The sequence below is a fragment of the Chelonia mydas genome, chromosome 21 (assembly GCF_015237465.2).
Source record: "Chelonia mydas isolate rCheMyd1 chromosome 21, rCheMyd1.pri.v2, whole genome shotgun sequence".
Taxonomy (NCBI): Eukaryota; Metazoa; Chordata; order Testudines; family Cheloniidae; genus Chelonia; species Chelonia mydas.
Genome location: NC_051261.2, coordinates 979,346 through 1,004,153, shown reverse-complemented (window position 1 = coordinate 1,004,153; position 24,808 = coordinate 979,346). Strand labels below are relative to the sequence as shown.

Sequence of the window (24,808 nt, the reverse complement as noted above, 5' to 3'; positions counted from 1 at the left end):
TATTGCCGTATCATTGTGGTACACCATTTACAATGTGCATAACATTGCTGAATTGTTTAACCAAACACACAAATAATATCAACAAGCAAATGGCAGCAAACAACATAACGGCCAAAAAACCCAACCCCAAATTGGTAAAAAAATTCAGTTACATAGTAACTACAAACTGGGTAAACAAATTCCCTGGTAGTACCAGAAACACTCTGGGGTCAGTAACACTGCATCCTAAGTAAGGCACATGTTATTCAAAACAACCTTGTTCAGTGTCTGGGTATCAATATTAAATATTGCTGTGTTAGTATTTAATAAACTGGTTAAATAAATAAATAGGGTAAACATTCTCCCCATAAAAAGACAAAAAGCAGGGGAATGTGGTAGGAAGACAGCCTGAGACATAAGGCCTTGTATCAGAGGCCTGGGTATGACGCAGGACCTGCTCACAGAATCTAGCAAGAACATGGCTAATACTGCAGAAACACACATTCTTTAGAAGTGCTAAGCACACAGTACTCACACAAACACATCCCGATATCAAGGATGGTATAAAAACATTCCACAAGGATAACAGGAACACATTGACCTCTCCTAAAAGATCAGGTCAGAATGACAGTATGTAGTAGAGATGTTTTGATCGAACCACCATGTACAAGGTGATGGGTAAAAATTAGCCACATCAGGAGGCAGTACTAACTTGTTTGTATCAGGGTATAAAGATGCATCTCCAAGGGAGAATCTTTGTCCAGCTGAGGGGCGAATGGAAAGTTCTGCCATTCACTGAGCTGCATCCATTGTCATGTGCATACATGTCTTAGCATCCTCGTAGAGTCTGCCAGGTGCTATTACCGTGCTTTGTCGACAATAAACCTGGCCTGGCGCCTTTGTACTTTAACGCATCTTGTGGTCATTGGGCGGTTCGCTCGAAGCGCGCTGTGCCAGCTGTCTGCGCAGAGCTGGGACAGCACACAGGGCGAACACACACATGTAGCCAAACATCTAACCACATTAACCACTGGAACAATCTACGAAGGGTCATGGTGGATTCTTTATCACTCACGATTTTTACATCAAGATTGGATGTTTTTCTAAAAGTTATGCTCTAAGAATTATTTTGGGGAAGTACGATGGTCCATGCCCGACAGAAGGTCAAAATAGAATATCACAATGCCCCCCTCCCCACTTCTGGCCTTGAAATCCATGACTTTACTTTATTATATCTACCTTTTGAGGGAGTAACTTTCAGATTAGTTTAAGATTAATGGTCATGCCTCAGAATTCTTGATGTACATAAGAATAGCCATACTGGATCAGACCAAAGGTCCATCTAGTCCAGTATCCTGTCTTCCGACAGTGGCAAATGCCAGGTGCCCCAGAGGGAATGAACAGAACAGGTAATCATCAACTGATCTATGCCCTGTCACGCATTCCCAGCTTCTGGCAAACAGAGGCTAGGGACACCATCCCTGCCCATCCTGGCTAATAGCCATTGATGGACCTATCCTCCATGAATTTATCTAGTTCTTTTTTGAACTCTGTTAGAGCCTTGGCCTTCACATCCTCTGGCAAGGAGTTACACAGGTTGACTATGCATTGTGAGAAAAATACTTCCTTTTGTTTGTTTTAAATCTGCTGCCTACTAATTTCATTTGGTGACCCCTAGTTCTTGTATTATGAGGAGTGAAGAACACTTCCTTATTTACTTTCTCTGCACCAGTCATGATTTTATAGGCCTCTATCATATTCCCTCCCTTAGTCATCTCTTTTCCAAGATGAAAAGTCCCAGTCTTCTTAATCTCTCCTCATACGGAAGCCATTCCATACTCATCATTTTTGTTCCCCTTTTCTGAATCTTTTCGAATACCAATATATCTTTTTTGAGATGGGGTGACCACATCTGCACACAGTATTCAAGATGTGGGCGTACCATGGATTTATATAAAGGCAACATGATATTTTCTATCTCTATCTATCCCTTTCTTAATGATTCCCAACATTGTTTGCTTTTTTGACCGCCGCTGCACACTGAGTGGATATTTTCAGAGAACTATCCACAATGACTCCAAGATCTCTTTCTTGAGTGGTAACAGCTAATTTAGACCCCATCATTTCATATGTATAATTGGGATTATGTAGATATGCAACTACACTTATTTCAGGAAAATAATCTAGGATGACCAGATCTCACATCAACCCAAACTCAGGACTGTTGCAAGTTGTCAAGGTTCCTTCCCCACTCTGAACTTTAGGGTACAGATGTGGGGACCTGCATGAAAACCCCCTAAGCTTATTTTTACCAGCTTAGGTTAAAACTTCCCCAAGGTACAAACTATTTTACCTTTTGCCCTTGGACTTTATTGCTGCCACCACCAACCGTCTAACAAATATATATAACAGGGAAAGAGCCCGCTTGGAAACGTCTTTCCCCCCAAAATCCTACACCCCCTTTTCTGGGGAAGGCCTGATAAAAATCCTCACCAATTTGCATAAGTGAACACAGACCCAAACCCTTGGATCTTAAGAACAATGAAAAAGCAATCGGGTTCTTAAAAGAAGAATTTTAATTGAAGAAAAAAGGTATAAGAATCACCTCTGTAAAATCAGGATGGTAAATACCTTACAGGGTAATCAGATTCAAAACAGAGAATCCCTCTAGGCAAAACCTTAAGTTACAAAAAGACACAAAAACAGGAACATACAGTCCATTCAGCACAGCTATTTTATCAGCCATTTAAACAAAACAGAATCTAACGCATATCTAGCTAGATTACTTACTAAGTTCTAAGACTCCATTCCTTTTCTATTCCCAGCAAAAGCGTCACACAGACAGAGCGAGCCTTTGTTTCTCCCCCCCGGCCCCCCAGCTTTGAAAGTATCTTGTCTCCTCATTGGTCATTTTGGTCATGTGCCAGCGAGGTTATCCTAGCTTCTTAACCCTTTACAGGTGAAAGCGTTTTTCCTCTGGCCAGGAGGGATTTTAAAGGTGTTTACCCTTCCCTTTATATTTATGGCACAAGTGTTAGATTTGCAGAAATAACCAATGGTTTCATATTGTCTAGGTATACAAGCGTTCACTTATTTATATAACGAAGTCTCCAAAGTGAGGAGAGCCTTGATATTTGCTTCATATCAAAAGCTATGATTCTGTTAATTACGGACAACCAGGTGAGAATTCCAAAAAGGTACTTTAACAAGCCAAGAGTCTAGATATACAGAGGAAAAAAATGGTTTCACTGAACAATTACCACTACAAGTATTCTCAGTGGAACACAATCCCCTTGACAAACTGAAACGGATCACTTATCACTCCTCGTTTTTACTACAGTTGTTCTCCTAGGCTAACCACAGGACAGTGGAAGAAAAACTAATAAAACCAGAGGTCTAAAATCTCTGATCTCTCTGAAGTCAGGTCCCATAGCTTTAATTCACTTCTTGAAAAACAGCCTCTGGCTCTCACCGTGAAAATTAAATGAGGGAGGAGTAAACAAGCATCAAATGTTTTTAGAGCATTTAGCCATCTAAAAATATGTAATCTTGGTTAGGGTGATATCACAAGACTCAAGAAAAACAGTTGTACCTCAAGGATTTTTCACAAAAAGAGCCAAATACTTCTTGAGATCCCATGTGAAAAAAATCTATTTTCGTACTATTTTTAGGGTGACCTGCAGAAAGCCAAAGTCTTGAAAAGAAGAGACAAAAAACTTAACACCTATGAAAGACAGTAGAAACAAGTTACAATTTCAGATCACAAGAAGGACCTTGTACAGCAAGCAAAGATGTGACTGATTGCACATAAAGTGCCCACACCAAAGTAATGGGTATGGAGAGTATATCAGAACTTTCCTTGAAACACTAGATTTATACTCCTGATTATGTTCATTAGAGCCAGAGTAAGAGCGCACTCATGTACTCAGTGGATTACAGAATCCTTCTAAAAAAAAAGTTTATCTTCTCAGCCTGCACATTGTCATTTTTGTTTTTCAGATTTCATTATTTTCGATAGTGGTTTTCATATATCCTGTGCATTACGCAAAATGCTTCACCCTGTGTCCCATGTTCTTCCAGCCAGAATACATATCTACCCGTAACCCTGTGCATGATCTTAACTATTGATACTCCACGTTCCATTTTCCCAACATCATTGATAAGCTTTCTGCATGAGAAAAATGTGGAAATGGTGTTATTTTATAGAAAAGAAAGAACAGGAGGAACTGCTCACTACCATCAAAACTTCCACAACATGTAGCCAAATTAACAGAAAAACAAGTGTATTTTTGTAGTTAAGCTACCTATGGCTCAATGTTTTAATCATGAAGCCAGAAGAACAGAAGAAGGTTTTCCTTTCCAGTCTTCCAACAGGAGGCAACAGGCAGTTTCCCTGAGGTGCTGGTGGACATTTTGGTGGTATTTTCTGATCCACCCAAGGCACCTAACAGAGTTTATGATGGAGCAGAACACAGACACGGACTCAAACTAGCTGATGATGGTATAACTACCACAGACCAAACTGAGTGCTTGGCAGAATGTGTTAGCAGGCTGTTCAAACTTCCTGTAATGTGCAGGGTGGTCAGTGAAGTTTTCCTGCAGTGCACCACGGTCAAACAGCTAGAGCAGCCACATGCTGGGAAGCCACTAGGTAGTCTGGGATATAACCGGTTTGACTTGGGTCTGCGTGCAGCAGTGTGGATGCCAGAACCCAGGTTTGAGCACAGGGTTGAAAATTTGTTAACGTAGGGTTAACAATCAGTGTAGACCCTAAAGCCCTGGGTTCTCTGACCCAGGGTCAGCTGGGTTGAGTCCCTCTAACCCTGGGCTTACACTAAAGTGTAGATATACACTAAGAATGCATTTCATCATACACAAAAACACACAGCTGCTATGTAAATTAGCACCACAGATAATAGTGGATCTTGTTTCTCTCCTGTAACCCTAGCTAAATCTGATCTAATCAAGGAGCAGGAATAACTTCTTACCTGAAAATTTGCTTTGAGTCACCAATCCAGCAGGTAGGGAAAGCCTGCCTGGCACTGTCAACCACACTCAAATGGAGATAGGTTTCACTTGCCATCTTCTCACATCATGAGCCACTCCTCCCTGTCATGGCACCAGGAGAGAGAGTGTTTCCTGCAACAGAGGGAGAAAAGAAACTCCCAGATCCCTTGTGACAAGTTCCTAACAAGGGTCAGGTGACCCCAATAGGTGGAGTAATTAACCTAACACGCTAATATGGGCAGAAGGCAAGGTGGGAAAATATGCCCCTAAAACTGTGTGGTCAAGGAAGCACCTGTGAGTGAGAAGAACTAGAGTATATAGTGTTTAATGAAGGAATTCAGTCCTGTGTAACTGCTCTGTAGATTTTGCATATTGACAATTAAAACTACTCAAAAAAAGAATCCACAGTAGGATGGATGAAGGGAATTCTTGTCACCTTCTAAGAATTGTCACTATCCTTCTAGTCAGCTGCCAGACCCAAGAAAGGGAATTTGAGCCTCCATTAATCAGACAATGAATTACAATCTTGAAACTGCAGAGTGAGAAGCAAGGACATCTTAACAGTTCTTCAGCTATCTGAATGCTATTTTTAAGATACAGAAGTTACTTCCTCACCTTCTTGACTGAAACAGAAGACAGAACACCCAGATGAAGGAAAGCCTTCTTGAGATGAAGGAACAGATGCAAGCAGCAGTAGCTCTACTGTACACCAGGAGCGTTACATTGTTAGATAACTGCAAAAAGGCTGGAAAGTCAAGTCTTGCTTAGAGTTCATGTTACACATTCATTTTGTTGGGGTAAAAAAGATTTTATTAAGAGAATGTCAATGCAGAAAGCTTTTTAAGGAGCCATTTTAATTGTTTATAACTCTGATAACTCAAAGTATATTAAATTAAAACCTTGGCTTTACTACAGAAGGACTCAAAAATATTCCAAACAGTAAAGAAAGTCACTATTCCTATTTTCATAGAAGTGAAAAAAAGATCATTAACCCCTACAATAGGTTCTAAAATTCCACACTAACCTATATTGGAAGGTATTAAAGATACATTGACATAAAAACCGTGCCCATCTGAAATTTTACCTACCACTGTCAAGTAACATCTAAAATGTCTTTAACCATATTTTTCACTTTATTTTGTGATCTGACATGAGTATTTTGCCTTTTGTTAGCATCAATGTTTTCCCAGAATAGTCAGATTCCCCTGATGGCTGCTTGCAAGGGTCTTTCACACAATATGGGAGAGAATTTTTTAATAGAAAAATGTAATTATGTAAACCATAGAGGTGGCAAGTATAATACCCAAAGTTAATTTGAAATTTAGTAAATTTATAATTCAAAGTAACTTTGTCCTTTTAAATAAACTGCATCTAACTCTTTACTCAGATTCTGCCTTCTTCATGACTTCATAAAAAGTTCTCTTTATTTCTTTAATACTTTAGAAGATCTGAAAAACAGCCAGAAAAAAAGCTGAATTCTACAAAGACTTTTGGTATTGTGGGATAAAGTTAGCTAAATCTTTTCAAGACAGCATTTATTAGGGTAAGTCTCCTGCCCATTATCAAATTAGCACAATGTTCTGACTTGGGGTGGAGGGGGGGAAAAGAAGGAGAGAGTCAAGCTCTTACTTAAGGCATTTGTAAAACACTTGTACGAAAAGGAGACACCCATGTCAAACATGAATAAACCTTGTAACTCATGTAGTGAATTGATACAAACAATTCAAGTTTATCTGAAGGACACAAACATTTTGAAACTACTACAATACACGAAAGCTTATGCTCAAATAAATTGGTTAGTCTCTAAGGTGCCACAAGTACTCCTTTTCTTTTTGCGAATACAGACTAACAAACACGGCTGTTACTCTGAAACCTACTACAATACTGGAACTTGAAATTACTCATTTTGGGGTTTTTCAATGCGGAATAGCTTTTTAATGCAGAAAATACCACTTGCAGAAACTAAGTGATGTGAGCCATGATCATGAATTATAATTCATTCAAAAATATTAGGGAAGTTTAAATACATTTGTAACACTTGAGAGCACTGAACACATAGCATTCAGAATAGATATATGGTTAAAAATAGAATAAAATATATACTATGTAAAAAAAAAGAAAAAAGAATTCCAGTCCACAAACGGAGTAATCCAAACCAGCACACCTTGCTCTGTTTGAATACATTTTATCCAATAACTGTGTGTGTGTGTGTGCGCGCGCGGCCACCACATCTGTCCTGGCTTTTCATAATCTGTAAATCAAGGCAAACAAATAGGATTTCATAGACAAAGCCAATGTGAATAAGATTTCTAGAGAAGCTGCAATTCAGGCAGGCTAGTCCAAGAATAAATGTGTGGGCCAGGACCATCTTAGCTGTTTGAGAATAATCAGTATGAGTAGGATTTCTAGAGTCTTGTTTCATGGACACTGGAAAGATAACTCAGCTGAAAATCCCATTTTCTGTGTTCTGTTTCATGAAAAGTTCTGAATTTTTGCTAAAAGCCTCTTAAAAAGTTTGGAGCAAAAAGATTCATTACAAGATTTCCTCATCTCTTTACTAGAAATTTGCATACTCAAGGATTCTTTTCCCAGAAAGAGGTTGCCCACTTAGCCAGTGAACATTTAGGAGACCTTGAACAAAGAGGACTTTTAGCCTAATGGGCACAAGATTATTTGAGAAGTAGTTTGAAAATAATTGCTGAATTTTCTCATCATAGTAGAGCCTTTTGACCATAAATGTAGTATAAGAAGATTAGCAGGTTAAGTCTGACCATTTTTAGTTTTAAATTGATGCTTTTCCCCCATTCCAAGACCATGTGCCTTGACAAATTTCTTGTTCAGGGGAATTCTCCCTTTAAATTACTTTGGTCAACCATAAACACCATAAGTCTGTTTCCTGTGAGAACAGATCATGAGAACTGTGCCATTTCCTCTCTTTTCCCTAGATGATTTCAATATTGATAAATTTCCCATGTTCCCTTGCAGCTTTGGTTATTTTATTTAAAGTTTGCTCCTAGACTCATTTTTGATCCAACTGATTATCCAGCTGACAACAGAATGTGTAGTATTGATAATATTATGAGAGCAACGTCAGTCAAACTTAAAGGTACCTAGTTTTCTCTATTTAAAAACCTAATTTTACTTATAACTTAAACCAGACAAAATGCACAATTCAACCCAAAGTAAAACCATTGCTATATGCTACAGAGAAAGGTAAAATTCAAACCCTAGCTTGTTCCCAGAGGAGGAGGAGTATTTAAGTGTGTTGCTAAGGAAAATACTCATCTTACTGTGCAAATAGAAGAATCAAAAATAAAAAATTCTTGTTACTAAAAGCAAAACTAGATTAGAACAAAAAGCGCTCTGGCTACAAAATGCGCTTATTTGCTATATTGATAGAAGTAGGGTGTAGAAAGTAAATTATCAGAGTCCAAACATTGAGCATATAAGCCTGGCTAAACTGCTTTTATTTGGACATTTAAACTTGGATTAAACTTTTGAAAAATGTATTGAAAATGATGTCACTAAAAATAAAACAAAGAAATGTGAATAAATGGCCATTACGTATTTGCTTATAAGCAAGATGTCATAATATCCAAGATGGAAAAAAGTCCCATAATCACAAAAATTAAACACAATTAGAAAGCTGAAAGATCGGCTTACATTTTACATTGATTAAATTAAAACTTCACTGTTCTCAGCTAAAACCATCTACTTAAGCTTCAGAACTTCACAAGCTCTGATGGCTGCAAAAGAGCTGCCAATTTTGCTGCAAACAATGCATTTCATATTAGCAGTACTGATTCAGTAACAGAAGGTGCTGCTTCCCAGAATGCCTACTCAGAGTGCTCAGAGAACAGCAAATTTAGGGAGCACCAAATAATTTTCATACATCTGCACCAGAGTCCATCCTGTTCAATATAATTACCATTTTTAACAAAGGCTATGTTTCACACAGAGTAGATTTATACTTGTGCTAGGTAACGAATGCTTCCTCCTTGACAATTCTGGCCGAGGATGCATTAAGTGTTGACATAGTACTATTGTTACATTTTAAACCTCTCAATTATATTAGAGAGGACCAACTCATAACTATCTTCCTTATTTACTATTAAAGAGTTTCATCCTTAACAATTTAGATATGTATGTTTACTCTAATTGCCATTATGTGTTCAGCAGGAACTACGGTCTAAACATACTTGACAACAGTATTCACCTAAACTTGGGGAACTGTAATGAATTTTCCATGTGAAAAGCAATACTGTCCATATCACAAGAGCAAACTTACAAAAAGATTCAGAACACAGCACTAACCCAATCCAAAATTAGTGAAGTGCCCACTAAAACAATTGAGAGTATAGTTTGGAATTGATACAAACACTTAGATGAGACCATTTAAACTGACTCTGAACTCTGAAACTTCCCGGGGGTACCCAGGATTGTGAGGCACCTTGCTACCATGTGCCCCTAGCTTGAGGAAGCCTGGTCTGTGGCTGTCACCTTTGCTTCTCTGCTAGCATCTCCCTCCCTGTCCTGGGCACTCAGCTTTGGTCCCCCACTTTCTAGCTCTCTGCTATTTCCAGCTTTTGGATCTCTATCTTGGCCAGTTCTAATGGCAGGATTGCCCCACTGGGACTTGTGCCACGTTGGTTTCCTAAGCCAAGGCCTCCCTCAACCACAGGCACTTTCAATGAATTAATCAGTTGTCCCAGATGTTTATCATATTCCATGAGTAGAGATTTCATCCCCTCTCTGGTTTTCCCTGTAGCTTCCAAGTCATGGTCTGCACACAGTTTTTCCCAACTTGGATCTGGTATGCTTAGCATGCGTCTCTGGCTTACCCATTCTGTCCTCTCCTTTGTTCTATTTCCCTTACCCAAAATAAACAAAAATCATTTTCTCTACCTGTTTCTAACCTTCTCACTTTTAAATCTTTCTGTATCTGTGTTATCTGGTATATAAATGTGTGGAGCGTGACCCTTGGCTAACCAGCAAGGGTGTAGTTCCTGCCAACTATGCCACTGTGATACTTCCTGGGGTATACCCAGGGTTGTGAGGCACCTTGCTACCACCTGCCATTAGCAAAAAGAAGCCTTGTTTGTGCGGGCTTGGGGTCTGCTCTCTAACCCTAGTGGCCATGGGTAACATGCACACTCCCCTCAAGGCTTCACAAGCCCCGCTCTGCTGCTTCTTGATAGGTTAGCGATAAGCCCAAGTATTGAAAGTAAGTAGAAGTATTGGAAACAAAGGTGTGGTTACATATAAAATAAAAATCATAACGTTCATTGTAGAACCTAGTCTGAATTAACTAGATACTCATGTCTGCTACAGTAATGCATACCCAAAGTCCTTGAAGAACTTTACAGCTAGGCTTGGCTGTGAGCCTCTTCTCATGAGACAGACACACAATTAAGCTTGTCTCCTTCTAGGTCTGGGGTTGGCAACCTTCGACACACGGCCCATCAGGGTAATCCGCTGATGGGCCGCAAGACATTTGGTTTACATTGGCCATCCGCAGGCACGGCCCCCCACAGCTCACAGCACCGGTCCGCCCCTTCCCGCACTCCTATTGGCTGGGAACAGCGAACCACAGCCACGGGGAGCTATGGGGGGGCCGTGCCTGCAGACGGTCAACATAAACAAAATGTCTCATGGCCTGCCAGTGGATTACCCTCATGGGCCGTGTGCAGAAGCTTGCCAACCCCTGTTCTAGGTGAAGGACCCAGCATGTTCCCTTGCCTCCCAAGATAAACAAGTCCCAGCCTTTGTTTTCATGCATAAAGGGGACAGGAGGGACACAGACCTCCCCCCCATTCCCTTTTGTTTCTTCCTATAGATTTTCTCTTGTAGATTTTGCAGCCTTTTGGCTAGCACCAGAGGCAGTATGCAAATAGGCCTCCATTGTGAGGCAGACAATACACAATTCACATATGACCAGACAGGGAGATAAGCATCTGTTACCTCTGCCTGAAAGATACATTTCTGAAGCATGTCACCTCTGGGTGACCTACCTTAATTCCAAGACCTTAAGAACATAATTTTCGATATAGATACATAACTTAAATATTATCTATACATACATTTTGCAATGATGACGACAAGTGGGCTACTGGCTTTCAGTAAGACCTCATCACCTTTTGGTGATCTATTAAGCATACATCTAACGCACGGGATTCCTACTCCCCTTCTGTGCCCTCTGCCAGTTGGCACCACTGAGATCCGAGTCACACGAATAGTACATGTTAAAAGTTTAATTACTTTTAGATGAGACTTCAATTTTTAGCTCCACTAAATGTTTAACAGCATAACGGAAATATCACAGAAACACTGGAAATTCAACTGGAAAGTACACTTTTTGTGACAGTTCCCCTTTAAGGCTGCTGCCACTTAAAACAGAAGCACAAAACTTTGTATTTCATTATTTTTATTGTGATTCAGCAAGCCAGAGTGATATCTGATCCAACAGCAAACAGACTGCATTATCAGTACATCAGCGCATCTTTGTAAAAGAAGACTTCTGCCAAAGAGTACTTACAATTCTAGACTAAAGGAAAAAAGCATTTTACAAAACTTCTCTATCCAACAGATTTTGTCCAATATAAAGAGTCACTACAGAAATAATTTCAGCTGCTCCTATTACACCAGTGCCAATGAAAAACATATGGAAGAGGAGAAACAATCTGATGGCTTGAGTACTATACCAAGAATTAGAAACCCCTTTACTCCTTGCACGGACACAAACTTCCTTGAGGCACTGGGCAAGACTCTGCCTCTTTTTTTCAGCTGTAAAATGTTGCTAACCTGACCTATACAAGCACTAGATGATGACAGTACCCAGTGTATGTGGCATGTGCACAGCCTGCTTCAATGAAGTTTATTCTGATCAACCCTAGGGCTTCTCTCTCAAACACCAGTGAAAATGTCAAGGATGTCGTCAGTTTCACACACTGCTGCTGCTGCTACTTGGGAAAGCAGCTCCAATGTCTGCTAAGGAAGAGGTACAGCAGAGACCTCCTCCCTTCCCTCTGACAGCAGCCAAGAGGCTCTGAAGATGGGAGAGCAGATAAAGCTCTAGCTGCTGAAAAGGCAAGAATGGGGGGAAGGAAGGAGGGGGGTTGGAACTTCAGATTTCAGACCCTCTGAGCCAGAATTTGGTGTAAAAGATGGAGCACCTAAAAAGGGTCCAAAGACAGCACCCTGCTATAAATGTATTCGGTATTTGTATGGTAGCTCTTTACTGCAGTATCTGATTGCCTCACCACCTTTCATGTATTTGGGCAGGGCTATCATCCCCATTTTACAGATGGGCAACTGGGGCAGAGTGATTGACTTGCTAAGGTCACACAGGAAAGCTGGTGGAGCAGTAACTTAAACCCAGCCTAGGTTCCAAGTCCTAAGCTAATGCCCTAGGCACTGAACCATCCTTCTTTAAAACCCTCACACTCACTAACAGCAGCAAAGGCAGCACTTCCCATGAACTTCACTAGCGTGTTCCCCAATACTAGACTTTTGTATCTCACTTTGTACAGCAGGTGTCCCGTCATGTTTACAGCTCCCTGATGGAAGAGCTTAAATTACAGAATTCAACATTAAGTTTGATGTTAATACTAAATATAATGGGTAACGGCTAATTAGCTGCAATCTAATGAAATGGTGTCAGATCCTCTTTATGTTTCAGATTTCCCCATTCCTGAAACAGGATGAAGTAACATGAAATAGCAGACTGCAGTTATATTCACTTTAGACATGAACATGCATAAAGCAGTATATTATGAATCAGAAACCAAAGTATGACAAAGGAACCATACAGGTAAATATATAATGGCATATTTCCAGTAATAATGGCCTTTATCATTTTTCTTTTGTTGTTCTAAAAAGTATCAGGGTAAAGTATACCACATTTTTACCAGCTCCAACTAGCGTACTATAGCCACTGCCTAACGTTACTAGAGCATTCAAGGAAGAGTATTTCCCTAGTAACTAATTAACTACACATATCCATTATTCTCTTTCACCACATAAAAATTACGCTATGTTTTAGTATTCAAATCTAATCACCAGAAGCTTAACAAGCATAAATATAATAGATGAAGAGAATCAAGAAAATGTTCTTGTCTCTCACAGTCACCAGGAACAGTCCACTACAGAAGCTTCTTAAGTCTTATTAGCCAGTCCAAGCTTTAAGCAGCCTTGCACAGAATGTTCAGTGCCATAAGAGAGGGACATGGCTTTGAAAGAGTTCCAAAAGTCAGACCCATGGGTCAGTCTGACTCAGTCAACTGAACAGGTAAGAACTCCACTTTCCTACTGAATACATTTTCTGAATAATTTTTTGCATAACTGGATCAAAGACAGATGGACACTGCCATTTAGTGATGGTTACATGAACTAGTAACCTGTAGTGGAATTTCTTCCCAGTTTTCCCTCTTGACACAATTAGGGTCATAACAGAATTCAAAGTCAGTTTTCCCCTAAAGAGGAGGAGCAACTCAAGTTGTTCCTCTAACTCAGAGGATTAAAGGAACTAATTTTTCTCTCTCATAGGAAAGAGTCTAAGACCTGATGTTACATCTCCATCAAAAAACATTTAACGGACAGCTGGGAAAATCAGAGTTTGAGATCCTCCCTTTACCACAGCAGCAATAAGCCAAAGAGCATCACTTTATTGACATTTATTTCTAACCCATGATCCCAGAGAGGAAGTGCCAACTTTAACACGTCTTTTAGTTTAACATTATTGTATGCAACACCCACAATGGAATTTACTTATTTAGGACTTGTCTACACTGCCAATGTTAAAAAACTACCTCCACGAGGGGCATAGCTCCCAGAGTTGGTGAACTGTCTACCCTGGCGCGTTACAGTGCTGAAACTTGCTGCACTCATGGGGGTGTTTTTTCAAACCCCACCGCGAGAAAGTTGCAGCGCTGTAAATTGCCAGTGTAGACAGCCGTTGGTGGTTTTGGGGAGCAGGGGGAGAAGTGTCGGGAAGGAAAAATCCAGCCTTGCAGAGCAACACTTTGTTGCAACATGGAGAAAACACATGCAACTGCTAGGGAATTGAAATATTCCTTGGACCATAGAACATATACCTATACTCTAATTTACATGCAGCTCCACTTAAAACTTCATGACATATGTATCAGGTGTGTTTTTCTGTAAACTGACAAGAAATTTATTTAATCCAAGAAGAACTGACACTGATTTACATTCCTGAATAATACCAGCTGGAGCACTCAAAGGACACACATCTGACCTCTTAAAAAACAAAGAAAGGTAAAGTGAGAGTATGCATTTGGGGAAAGGGCAAGGAGAATGCTGCAACCTGTTCTTGGATGTATTACTGTAGGCACAATGTAGAGGACCCAAGACTGCAAGGCACTGTCACAAGTGCTTTGCATTTCTGGACCTCAAGATCCTTTACAAACATAAAGCCTCAACATACCAGTATTATTACACCTATTACATCTAAATAGACGATAAACTGAGGCAGGACAACAGAGTTAACATTTCCTTCTCTTTACAAAAAGAAACTATCTTTAACAGTCACATGTGGTCAGGGCCTTGTTTGACATCTTGGCAGAAAGTTTATGTTCTCCAGCAGAACACATACCCTTCAGCATCATGCTTAGGCACTGATTCAGATGAGATCATAGCCAGAGATGGTATGGCCAGTCAGAAGAGATAGCTTTGTAACTTTTATAAGGCTTATCCAGAATTCAAGCCTGGACTCCACTGCATAAAGATGCATTTTACTTATATGTAGTAAGGAAATTTCTTATTTTATTGAATAATGTGGCTTATTTATGTAACCTATTCTTCGTAATTATTTACACACACACACAAGCCAAAAGTTAAAATGAATAACATTTCTTTGTATGTTTCTTCATTGTAGCACTTTATGAAAAACCAAAACCCAAGAATGTGAAAATGAAAAAAAGGAAAACAAATGAGATCACACATTTTGGAAGAGACCTATTCTCAGGACTGACTTAATATAGCAAATACCCAAGAACCTTCACTTTAGAGAAGTTACTAGAATTCTTCACTGATACATAGGAGATGCCACATTAGTTAACACTGGCCTAAAGACCTATAGCTGTGTATCCAAAAGCCCCCATTTTAAGCTTCTATTTTTAACCAGTTTTTGTAATAAAATTTACCTTTTGAAGTGTCCCATGCTTGTTCTCAACCCAAAGATGAATTTTTCCTCACAATATTTAAAAAAAAATCCCTTCAGTTGTTTACTTTTTTATAAGCATGATAAAAATAGTGTCACACACTTCAGGAAATATTTTCAAACACTTGTGTTCTCTAATAACTCAAACTTCCGTTTTAAAGTTGAAACTTGGCATACACATAGCCCTCTGAAGAATGAGTATTTTGCCAAGTTTGATATATTGGTTGAGATAGCCAAAATGAGTAAGTAGTTTTGCACATGAATAATAGTCATCATTTCCCTCACCAGCTTCAAGGCTCATCCAACGCACATATCTGATAGCACAGGTATTTTGATGTGTGGCTAATTGAATTGGTTAGACATTCAAATAAACCCACACAGGGCACTAGAATGTCCCACCATCAGCTTGACATCTAAACAAAATTTAAAGTAATTTAAAATTCTACATCCAAGTGTCTCTGGCAATATTCATGGTATTGCAATTGATCTTTTAAAAAAAGGTTTATCTTCCTTTGTAACTGTTTGAAAGACCTGCCAAAAAAGCGAAGAAGTGATATCGCATTGGCTCTTAGAAAGCCCAGTTGAGGCTAGGACCCGAATGGAAAATAGCAAAACTGACTAGGTGTACAATGCTGTCAAATATATAAAGTAAACTGACAGGGGGGAAAAATCCCTCAGTTATATCAGAAGTTCCCAAAGTGTCATCAATAGATAGGGGGCTGACTGGTCACGTGCTGTTGGCTGCTCCCCCTAATTTCCAGTTGCCAAATTCATTAAAAGACGCTTAGAAACATGAAATTCTCTCTCATATCACTTATTTATGTAAGCAGTTGCCACAAGGATGTTATGTGATCGTGAACAGGAGAAGCTGTTGTCCACACATCAATCAATGCGATGACTGGTGGCTCCCAAGACACTTACTTATTAAAAAATATGGGAACCTGTAATTCACAGTAATCTTAGACATTATTTGCAACACAGGTTACAATAATCAGATTCATGTATGAAAATGTATTAAATTGAAAGAGCTCAGAAATTTGTATTTCACCAGTATAAGAAAACATACAAAACCTAAAAGAAGGAATTTCATTGAACACTTTTTAGAATTAAACCTCCACTGAATGTTTAGCCAACATTGCACACACCACCTTCCTAATTATGCACAAGAAAGAAAGTGCGGGTATGTCTACACTGCAGCTGGGAACCTACCTCCCAGCCCAAGGAGACAAATACATGCTAGCTCTGCTCAAGTTAGCACCCTAAAAATAGCAGTGTGCATGCTGAGGCAAGGGCACTGGTATGGACTAGCCACCCAAGTATGACCCTAGGGGTTCAGGCAGGCTTACACTCAGGTGGCTTGCCTGCACCACCAGGTCCACACTGTTATTTTTTTAGTGCTCTAGCTCAGGCAGAGCTAGCTCGTCTGTCCACCCAGGCATACTTTGAGTCAGTGTCTGAGCTAAATGAAATGCAAATAAACGGAGTAAACTAATTTATAACCACTTCTACAGTTTCAACAGTCTGTTATTTAACAGAAGTTTTTACTTTGCATCTTACTTTACTGAATGCATGATGCTTACATATAAGCTGACAGAACAGTTCATTGTATTTGAGGGTCACATCACATTCATAACTATGATAGCTTGACACGTGCAGTCAGTTTTTGTCTTCCTTTTAAACAAAAGGATACTGCACGCATTTCTTAGATGTCCATCACGGTCATATAAATGCCCTAAATGCAAAAGTCTATGAAATGTTATGAATGGGACTGTGTACACAAGAGAAGAAATTAAAAGTAACTGTTCTTAGACCAATTATAATTTAGCTATGTTGCACATTACAGCATTCACCACTAACACAGCTGCTACTCTGAAACCACAAGAAGTATTAATGCATCTGATTACATGCACACTTCCATTTAACCCTATGTCTATGTTTTCCTAAAGTTTTCAGAAAACTTCTCCTTGTGGGCTCACTGGCTAAGATTTCAGTAGCCTAATGAAGTCCTGACCCTTTGTGGTGTTCATAAGGGGCTAGGAGAACTGCACATTCTCCATAGTGGGATAATCTCCTTAACAGATTGCAAATACCTCACTGAAATATTGCGAAATTCTCAGAACCACCTATCTTCTCAGGGAGAGAAGAAAATCATGGGTGCAAGAAAAAAAAAAGTGGATCCTAAAGTGTTAGAGATATCTCCTTTCCTGACAATTTAAGCTTTCATTTGAAAAAAAGTTTCTATTTTTCCACATTTAAAATTTCACTGTCAGAACGTAAACAAGCGGTTGTGCAGATGACCAGTAACCCAGCCTTGCAGGAAACTGCCTCCATCTGGACAGTAAAAACAACTACAGAAACTCAACCATCATTTAAATATCTTCAACTCACTGTCAATTGTGAAATATATTAAACCCCCAAAAGTATTTCACTGAGCATTAGGCATCACTTGAAGGACAAAGGTAAGCATGCTTCAAAGCACTCCTTTCTTTAATACAGCAGAATTGTTTTACCATCTAGATAATAAAATGGAACTCTCCCATGTTAGTCATTTTCAGAAATACATGAAAATGGCTCTTTTACACTATTTGTTTATACTCCAGGGTAGAGTAAAACCAGCCCACTCTCCCTCATGCCCCGTGGCCAATTTGTGAAATTATGGGCCTATATCCTACTTAATGTTTAAAACTCCAGATCCTTTAAGGAATCTAAGGAGTGAAAAATGAGATTAACGAGCTAGCAACGGTAACAGGACAAATTTACCAGAAAAAAAAAGTGTCACTCTACCCCACTCTTCCTAAGGAAAAAAAATATATAACCAATAGTTTTCACTCGCCCTTAAGAATCTTTTAGCGTAGGTGTGCACAATCTTGTAAACATAATCTAAGCGTGATGTAAATTAAAATACATGTAAAATAAAAACAATGGAGCATGTAATCTGAAAGTAGTATCCTGCAGTTGCACAGGATGCTTCAGGCGTATCAGTGGGCATGGCTAACTATCAAGACTGACAGGGAAAGTAGTTGCTCATGGCACGCTAACAGGCCATATGGATTGCAGAATTATATATGAAAGAAAAGGAGCTTCTGCAAAGGTGGCAGTAATGAAAGCAGGAAAATTTAAACATTGTGGTTTACATTGCCCATGATTGCACCACACACTGCTCAGCAATGCTGTAGCTGCCTCTGGTGCAAGAATGTTCCATTCCCACAAATGCCATGATTTTCTTGCCATCTAGCTAGTTCCAGCTGTAGTTTGTAGGAATATGTGTCCATTGAACACCAGTATTGTTCAAACATCTATAGCTTTCTGGTTTTACTCAATTCCTAGGGAACCTGCTGGGTTGATGGAAGTTTGACCATTCAATGCTGCACACTGTCCTCCACAGCTTCCAACAGGGCTATAATACTTCCTTGCCCATACAGTTGATGCATTTTTCAGAGCCATCCATGGGCATCAATGTAAATACCCATAGTCAGATGAACCACAGTACTGGATGTTTACACATCTCAATTCACACATCAGTTAGGTGTCTAAGCTGCCCCGTCAAACAGGTAAGGTGTCTTTTACATCAGCACAGAATATGGCCTAGTGTTCTTTAAGAGAATGCAGGGCCGGCTCCAGGCACCAGCTTTCCATGCAGGTGCTTGGGGTGGCATTCAGAACGGGGCAGCACTCCGTGTCCCGCGGCGGCAATTCAGCGGCAGCTCCGCCACGCAGCTTTTGGGCAGCAGCTCCGCCGCTCTTCCGGGCGCGGCAGCAATTTGGCAGCAGCCCCACTGCTGTTGCAGCAGCAGCAATTCGGCGGCGACTGCTTGGGGCAGCAAAATTGGTAGAGCCGCCCCTGAGAGAATGTTACCGGAATTTGTTTTCCATCCTTAAATTAATTATTTTCTGCAGAAGTTACTCTTTACTAATTCTCTATACTTGGGACACTTGTTTATCTGAACATGCCATTATTAGATAAAGCATGCAAAATTTGGCTTGATAATCTTCTACATCCTTTAGTACAGTACATCCTATACAGCATGCAAGATTTAGAATCTGGCCTCAGCAAAACGCCAACAGATGTGTCAGAATCCTTCAAATAAGATTTAATGAACCTTCATTTCAAGATGGACCTTCTGATACCATTTGCTAGAACATCTGATGTGTTCTCTACTCTTTTCCAGTATCCCCCAAAGATATCAAATTCAAGTTGTGCACTCTGCAAGAGCACAAAGCATAGAATGAATGAGGGCTAAATTAGTGCCTTCACATAACAATATGAGACAGATGTATAGGCAGTGTCAAGAACAGGCAAGGTTAAGGTGGACCAGCTGGCAAACAAAGGGTGAACTACTGTATTAATTGGTTTATACTGTAGTTGAGAGCCTCTGATCCTTTCCAGACTACTGTACCCCTTTCAGGAGTCTGATTTGTCTTGCGTACCCCCAAGTTTCACCTCAATTAAAAACTACTTGCCTACAAAATCAGATAAAAATACAAAAGTGTCACAGCATATTACTAAAAACTTGCTTGTTTTCTCATTTTTACCATACAATTATGAAATAAATCAATTGGAATATAAATAGTTTACTTACATTTCAGTGTACAGTATATATAGCAGTATAAACAAATCATTGTCTGTATGAAATTTTAGTTTGTACTGACTTCGGTAGTGCTTTTTATGTAGCATGTTGTAAAAACTAGACAAGTATCTAGATGAGTTGATACCCCTTTGTGTACCTCCACGGGTACACATAACCCTGATTGAGAACCATTACTGTTTAGATCATAAGTACATAGCTGGAGCTCTGCAGCTCAGAGTGTATTTCATACCATGTGCAGACCATAAACAAATATCTAATGATGTTTCTAACCTAAAATTCTTCAAACCTGCCAAAAGCACTTATTCTGATTGAAGACTAAGGCCAAACCAAGTTTTATTAAAAAGAAGAAGCTTGAGTTGCGAACACAAATGTCTGAAAAGTTTCAGTGATGAAAAGAATGACACTGTTTTAGAGCTGTCAATTAATCGCAGTTACTCATGCGAATAACTCAAAAAAATTAATCGTGATTAATCACACTATTAAACAGAATACCAATTAAAACTTATTCTTCAATATTTTTGAATTTTTTCTACATTTTCAAATATATTGATTTCTATTACACATCTGATGAAGTGAGCTGTAGTTCACGAAAGCTTATGCTCAAATAAATTTGTTAGTCTCTAAGGTGCCACAAGTACTCCTTTTCTTTTTGCAGATACAGACTAACACGGCTGCTACTCTGAAACAGAATATAAAGTGTATAGTGTCCACTTCATATTTTAATTACAGATATTTGCACTGTAAAAAGATAACAAAAAAATCAACATTTGTAAGTTACACTTTCACAATAAAGAGATTTCACTACAATACTTTTATGAGGTGAATTGAAAAATACTATTTTAAGTAACTGCACTCAAAAACAAAACAATGTAAAACTTTAGAGCCTACAAATCCACTCAGTCCTACTCCTTTTTCAGTCACTCAGACAAACAAGTTTATTTACAGTTACGAAAGATACTGCTACCTGATTCTTATTTACAATGTCACCTGAAAGTGAGAACAGGCATTCACATGGCACTTTTGTAGTTGGCATTGCAAGGTATTTACGTGCCAGATACGCTAAACATTGGTATGCCACCTTTATGCTTCGACTACCATTCCAGAGGACATGTTTCCATGCTGATGATGCTCATTTAAAAAAATGTGTTAATTAAATTTGTGACTGAACTCCTTGGGGGAGAATTGTAGGTCTCCTGTTCTGTTTCACCAACCTTCTGCCATATATTTCATGTTTCAGAGTAGCAGCTGTGTTAGTCTGTATTTGCAAAAAGAAAAGGAGTACTTGTGGCACCTTAGAGACTAACAAATTTATTTGAGCATAAGCTTTCGTGAGCTACACCTCACTTCATCGGATGCATTCAGGTGCCACAAGTACTCCTTTTCTTTTTGCATATATTTCATGTTATAGCAGTCTCGGATGATGATACAGCACATGTTCGTTTTAAGAACACTTTCAGAGCAGATTTGACAAAATGCAAAGGTGGTACCAATGTGAGATTTCTAAAAATAGCTACAGCACTGGACCCAAGGTTTAAGCATCTGAAGTGCAGTCCAAAATCTGAAAGGGACAAAGTGTGGAGCATGCTTTCAGAAGTCTTAAAAGAGCAACACTCCAATGCAGAAACTATAGAACCTGAACCATCAAAAAAGAAAATCAACTTTTTGCTGGTGGCATCTTACTCAGATGATGAATATGAACATGCTTCGGGCCACTCTGCTTTGAATTGTTATTGAGCAGAACCTGTCATCTGGAAGGACGCATGTCCTCTGGAATGGTGGTTGAAGCATGAAGGGACATATGAATCTTTAGCGCATTTGGCACGTAAATATCTTGCGACGCCAGCTACAATGGTGCCATGCAAACGCCTGTTCTCACTTTCAGGTGACATTGTAAACAAGAAGCAGGCAGCATTATCTCCTGCAAATTGTAACCAAACTTGTTTGTCTGAGCCATTGGCTGAAGTAGGACTTAGTGGACTTGTAGGCTCTAAAATTTTACATTGTTTTATTTTTGAATGCTATTATTTTTTTGTACATAATTCTATATCTGTAAATTCAACTTTCATGATAAAGGGATTGCACTACAGTACTTGTATTAGGTGAAATGAAAAACACTATTTCTTTTGTTTTTTACAGTGCAAGTATTTGTAATCAAAAATAAATATAAAGTGAGCACTGTATACTTTGTATTTTGTATTCTGTTTTGTAACTGAAATCAATACTTTTTAAAATGTAGAAAAACACCCAAATATTTAAATGGTATTCTATTACTGTTTAACAGCACAGTTAATCGCACTTAATTTTTGTAATCGCTTGACAGCCCTACATTATTTCTTATTGTTTAATACTGATGAAAATAAATAGCGTTTTACAAAAAGTTGCATTTAAGTGCATTTCATTTAAATGAGCAAATTTTTTTAAACAGTTGTAAAACTGGAAAAGGGGCCCTTTCATGAAAATGTTCCCAAGAGTGTTCCTTATAACCAATCCAAAATAACTATTTGTAAAAACTGCTTTTAAAATGGTAATTTAAATATCTAAAAACCTGAAAGTTTCAAAACATATGCTAACTTTCAGTTTTAATCAAGTTTAGAAATAAATCCCATTATGTATCCCAATTGAACATGGAAATATTATACCAATGGACACAGCATCTCTAACATGCACATGCAGATTCTTCTAGAAAGAAACCAAGTAGTAACCAGGATTCAAATGAAGTTAAGTTCTCCAAATTGTTGTTGGCATTCACATTATAACTACCAGAGACAAAATTATTTGAGAAGACTAGCCAAGAAAGTTTTCAGTGTCTGTTTAACTACAAGGCCAAGACTGTCATCTTCCAGGAACATACAGTATGAGTGTCATATGAACTATCACATAGGTCATTCAAAAAAGAAAAGGAGTACTTGTGGCACCTTAGAGACTAACCAATTTATTAGTCTCCAAGGTGCCACAAGTACTCCTTTTCTTTTTGTGAATACAGACTAACACGGCTGCTACTCTGACACCATTCAAAAAAGAGGTAGACGTAAGAAAACCACCATACATATTACATGAATTTTGCCATCCTCATTCCATCTAACTGTGCCAAAATGGATGACAACACAAAGATGCAATTTTAGCATGACTGTGAATGAACAGGTTGGCAAACTAAAGGTAGCCCAAATACATACTTAATCCTTCCCAAACCACCTTTTAAACCAAACATAAAATTACCACAAAATCAGTATTGCGTATTAGAGCATATTCTTAAAATGATCGAATCAACAAAATACATCCAATCAACGGCATAAGGGTACATAGATTTTAATTCTTATCCTACACCACTACTTGCAAACAAAGGCTGTTCCAAACTGAACTAAATTAAGACAAAACTGGGGGAGGGCTCCATGAAGCTCTCTAGGTTTCTTAAACGAGTCTATTTTTCGAGACTATGCGTGGGTAGTTCCCAAGAGAGCTGCAGCTAATAAGCCCCCAAAGGCTCACATGCCAGATTCGGGACTCTCCCTCTGCTCAGGGAGGCTCAGCCTGACCGCCTCGGCCCCCAAGTTCACGGCACAGCGGCAGCGCGGGGTGCCCGGGGAAGGCAGAGAGCGCTGCGGGAGTCGCTCCGCACACCGGGCGCGGGCGCTCCGCTTCCCAGAGAGCGCGGAACAATTCGGACTCGCGGAGGCTCGGCGCTCCCGGCAGCTCGGACCCGGGCCCATGCCCAGCCCGGGGCTCCGGGGCTCGGTCCCTCCGGCAAGAACCCAACCCCGACCTGTGCCGCCTGTCGTGGGCAGGGCGCGGAGCAGGCCCCCGCCCGGCCCCAGCCCCAGCCCCAGCCCCAGCGGCGCCGGGCGAGGCGGGCCCCGTCCCGCCGGCTGCCGCCGCCCCGCCCGAGGCGCCCGGTCCCCGCCGCCCGGCCTCACCTTGCTGGATGTCGCCGTTGGCGCCGCCCGGCACGGGCACGCTGAGCTGGCGCTCGGGCTCGGGCAGGCAGCGGCGGCAGAAGGAGTGCAGGCAGGGCAGCAGCTTGGGCTCGGCCTCCCGCCGGCTCTGCAGGCTCTGCGCGCACACGGCGCAGGTGTCCAGCAGCGACAGCGGGCCCGGCGCGGCCGCCGGCAGGGGGGGCACTGGGCTGGGGCCGGGGCCTGCCGCGGCGTCCGCCTCCGCCGGGCCCTTCTCGGCCGCCGCCCCGGGGCTCTCGCGCTCCTCGGGCGGGGCGACGGCGGGCGCGGGCGGGGCGGAGCCGGAGGGGGACGCGGCCGCGGGCTCCTGGCCGCCACCGTCCGGGCCGGGCTCCGCGGCCCCCTCCCCGCCGCCTCCTTTGTTTTCCGCCATGTTTCCTCCTTTGAACCCGACTCCCCGCTCCGCGCACGCACAGCTCCGCGCCTGCGCCCGCACGCCCCGCGTCACCGGGCTCCCGCACACGCTGCGTGCTCGCGCCCGGTAGGTACGCAGCAGGCGGGGCTGGGCACGTGGCCGAGCGAGGCGCGCACCCGACACGCCGCGGCTACAGAGCGCGGGCAGCGTGGAGCGCGCGGCCGACACGCCACTTCAAGGGAACGCGCACAGCGTGCCGGGCGTGCCCGCGACTTTGGAGGGAGCGCGTACGGCATGGCCCTGGGCAGCAGCGGCGCCTGCGCACAGCGTTCCTCCCTGGCTGGAGCAAGGAGGCGCCGTGAAGCTGCTTCGCTCTTCGGCTCGGCATCAGCGGCGGCGGCGAGCGGGCGCGGAAAGGGGCGGGGCAACGAGGGGCGGGGCTTCCTTTCCTCTTCGCCAGGCTCCCCTCTTCAGCCCGACTGGCTGAGCCATGGGCTCCCTTAGGGGCTGCAGCCAATCAGCTTCGCGGGGTGGAAGCAGGCTGCCCGGCCACGGCACAGAGCGTGACGGGCAGCGGCGCAAGGCGGGGCCTTCTCCGCTCTCCCGCAGCGCCGGAGCCAGGTCCCGCCCCGCGGGTGGGCAGTGCCCAGCCGGGCCGGTCCAGGGGCGGAGGGGGAGAGGCTCTTCCCTCAGGCCTGTCCGCGGGCGGCTGTCCCCTCCCACCTGGCCGCCCCAGGCCCAGCCCCTC

The 24,808-nt window shown here is 41.4% G+C and overlaps 1 protein-coding gene across 2 annotated transcripts in view; it reads right to left on the bottom strand.

The window, feature by feature from the left end:
* Window positions 1-24,124, bottom strand: part of TRIM33 (tripartite motif containing 33) — a 78,853-nt gene extending 54,729 nt beyond the window's left edge. Inside the window, exon 1 of one of the 2 annotated variants that reach the window (XM_037884808.2) lies at window positions 23,667-24,124. In XM_037884808.2, the coding sequence (XP_037740736.1) occupies window positions 23,667-24,078 (412 nt within the window). In that variant the 5' untranslated portion in view covers window positions 24,079-24,124. The remainder of the gene's footprint in view (window positions 1-23,666) is intronic. The other variant, XM_037884807.2, reaches the window with a different exon arrangement.
* Between the last annotated feature and the right edge of the window lie 684 nt (window positions 24,125-24,808).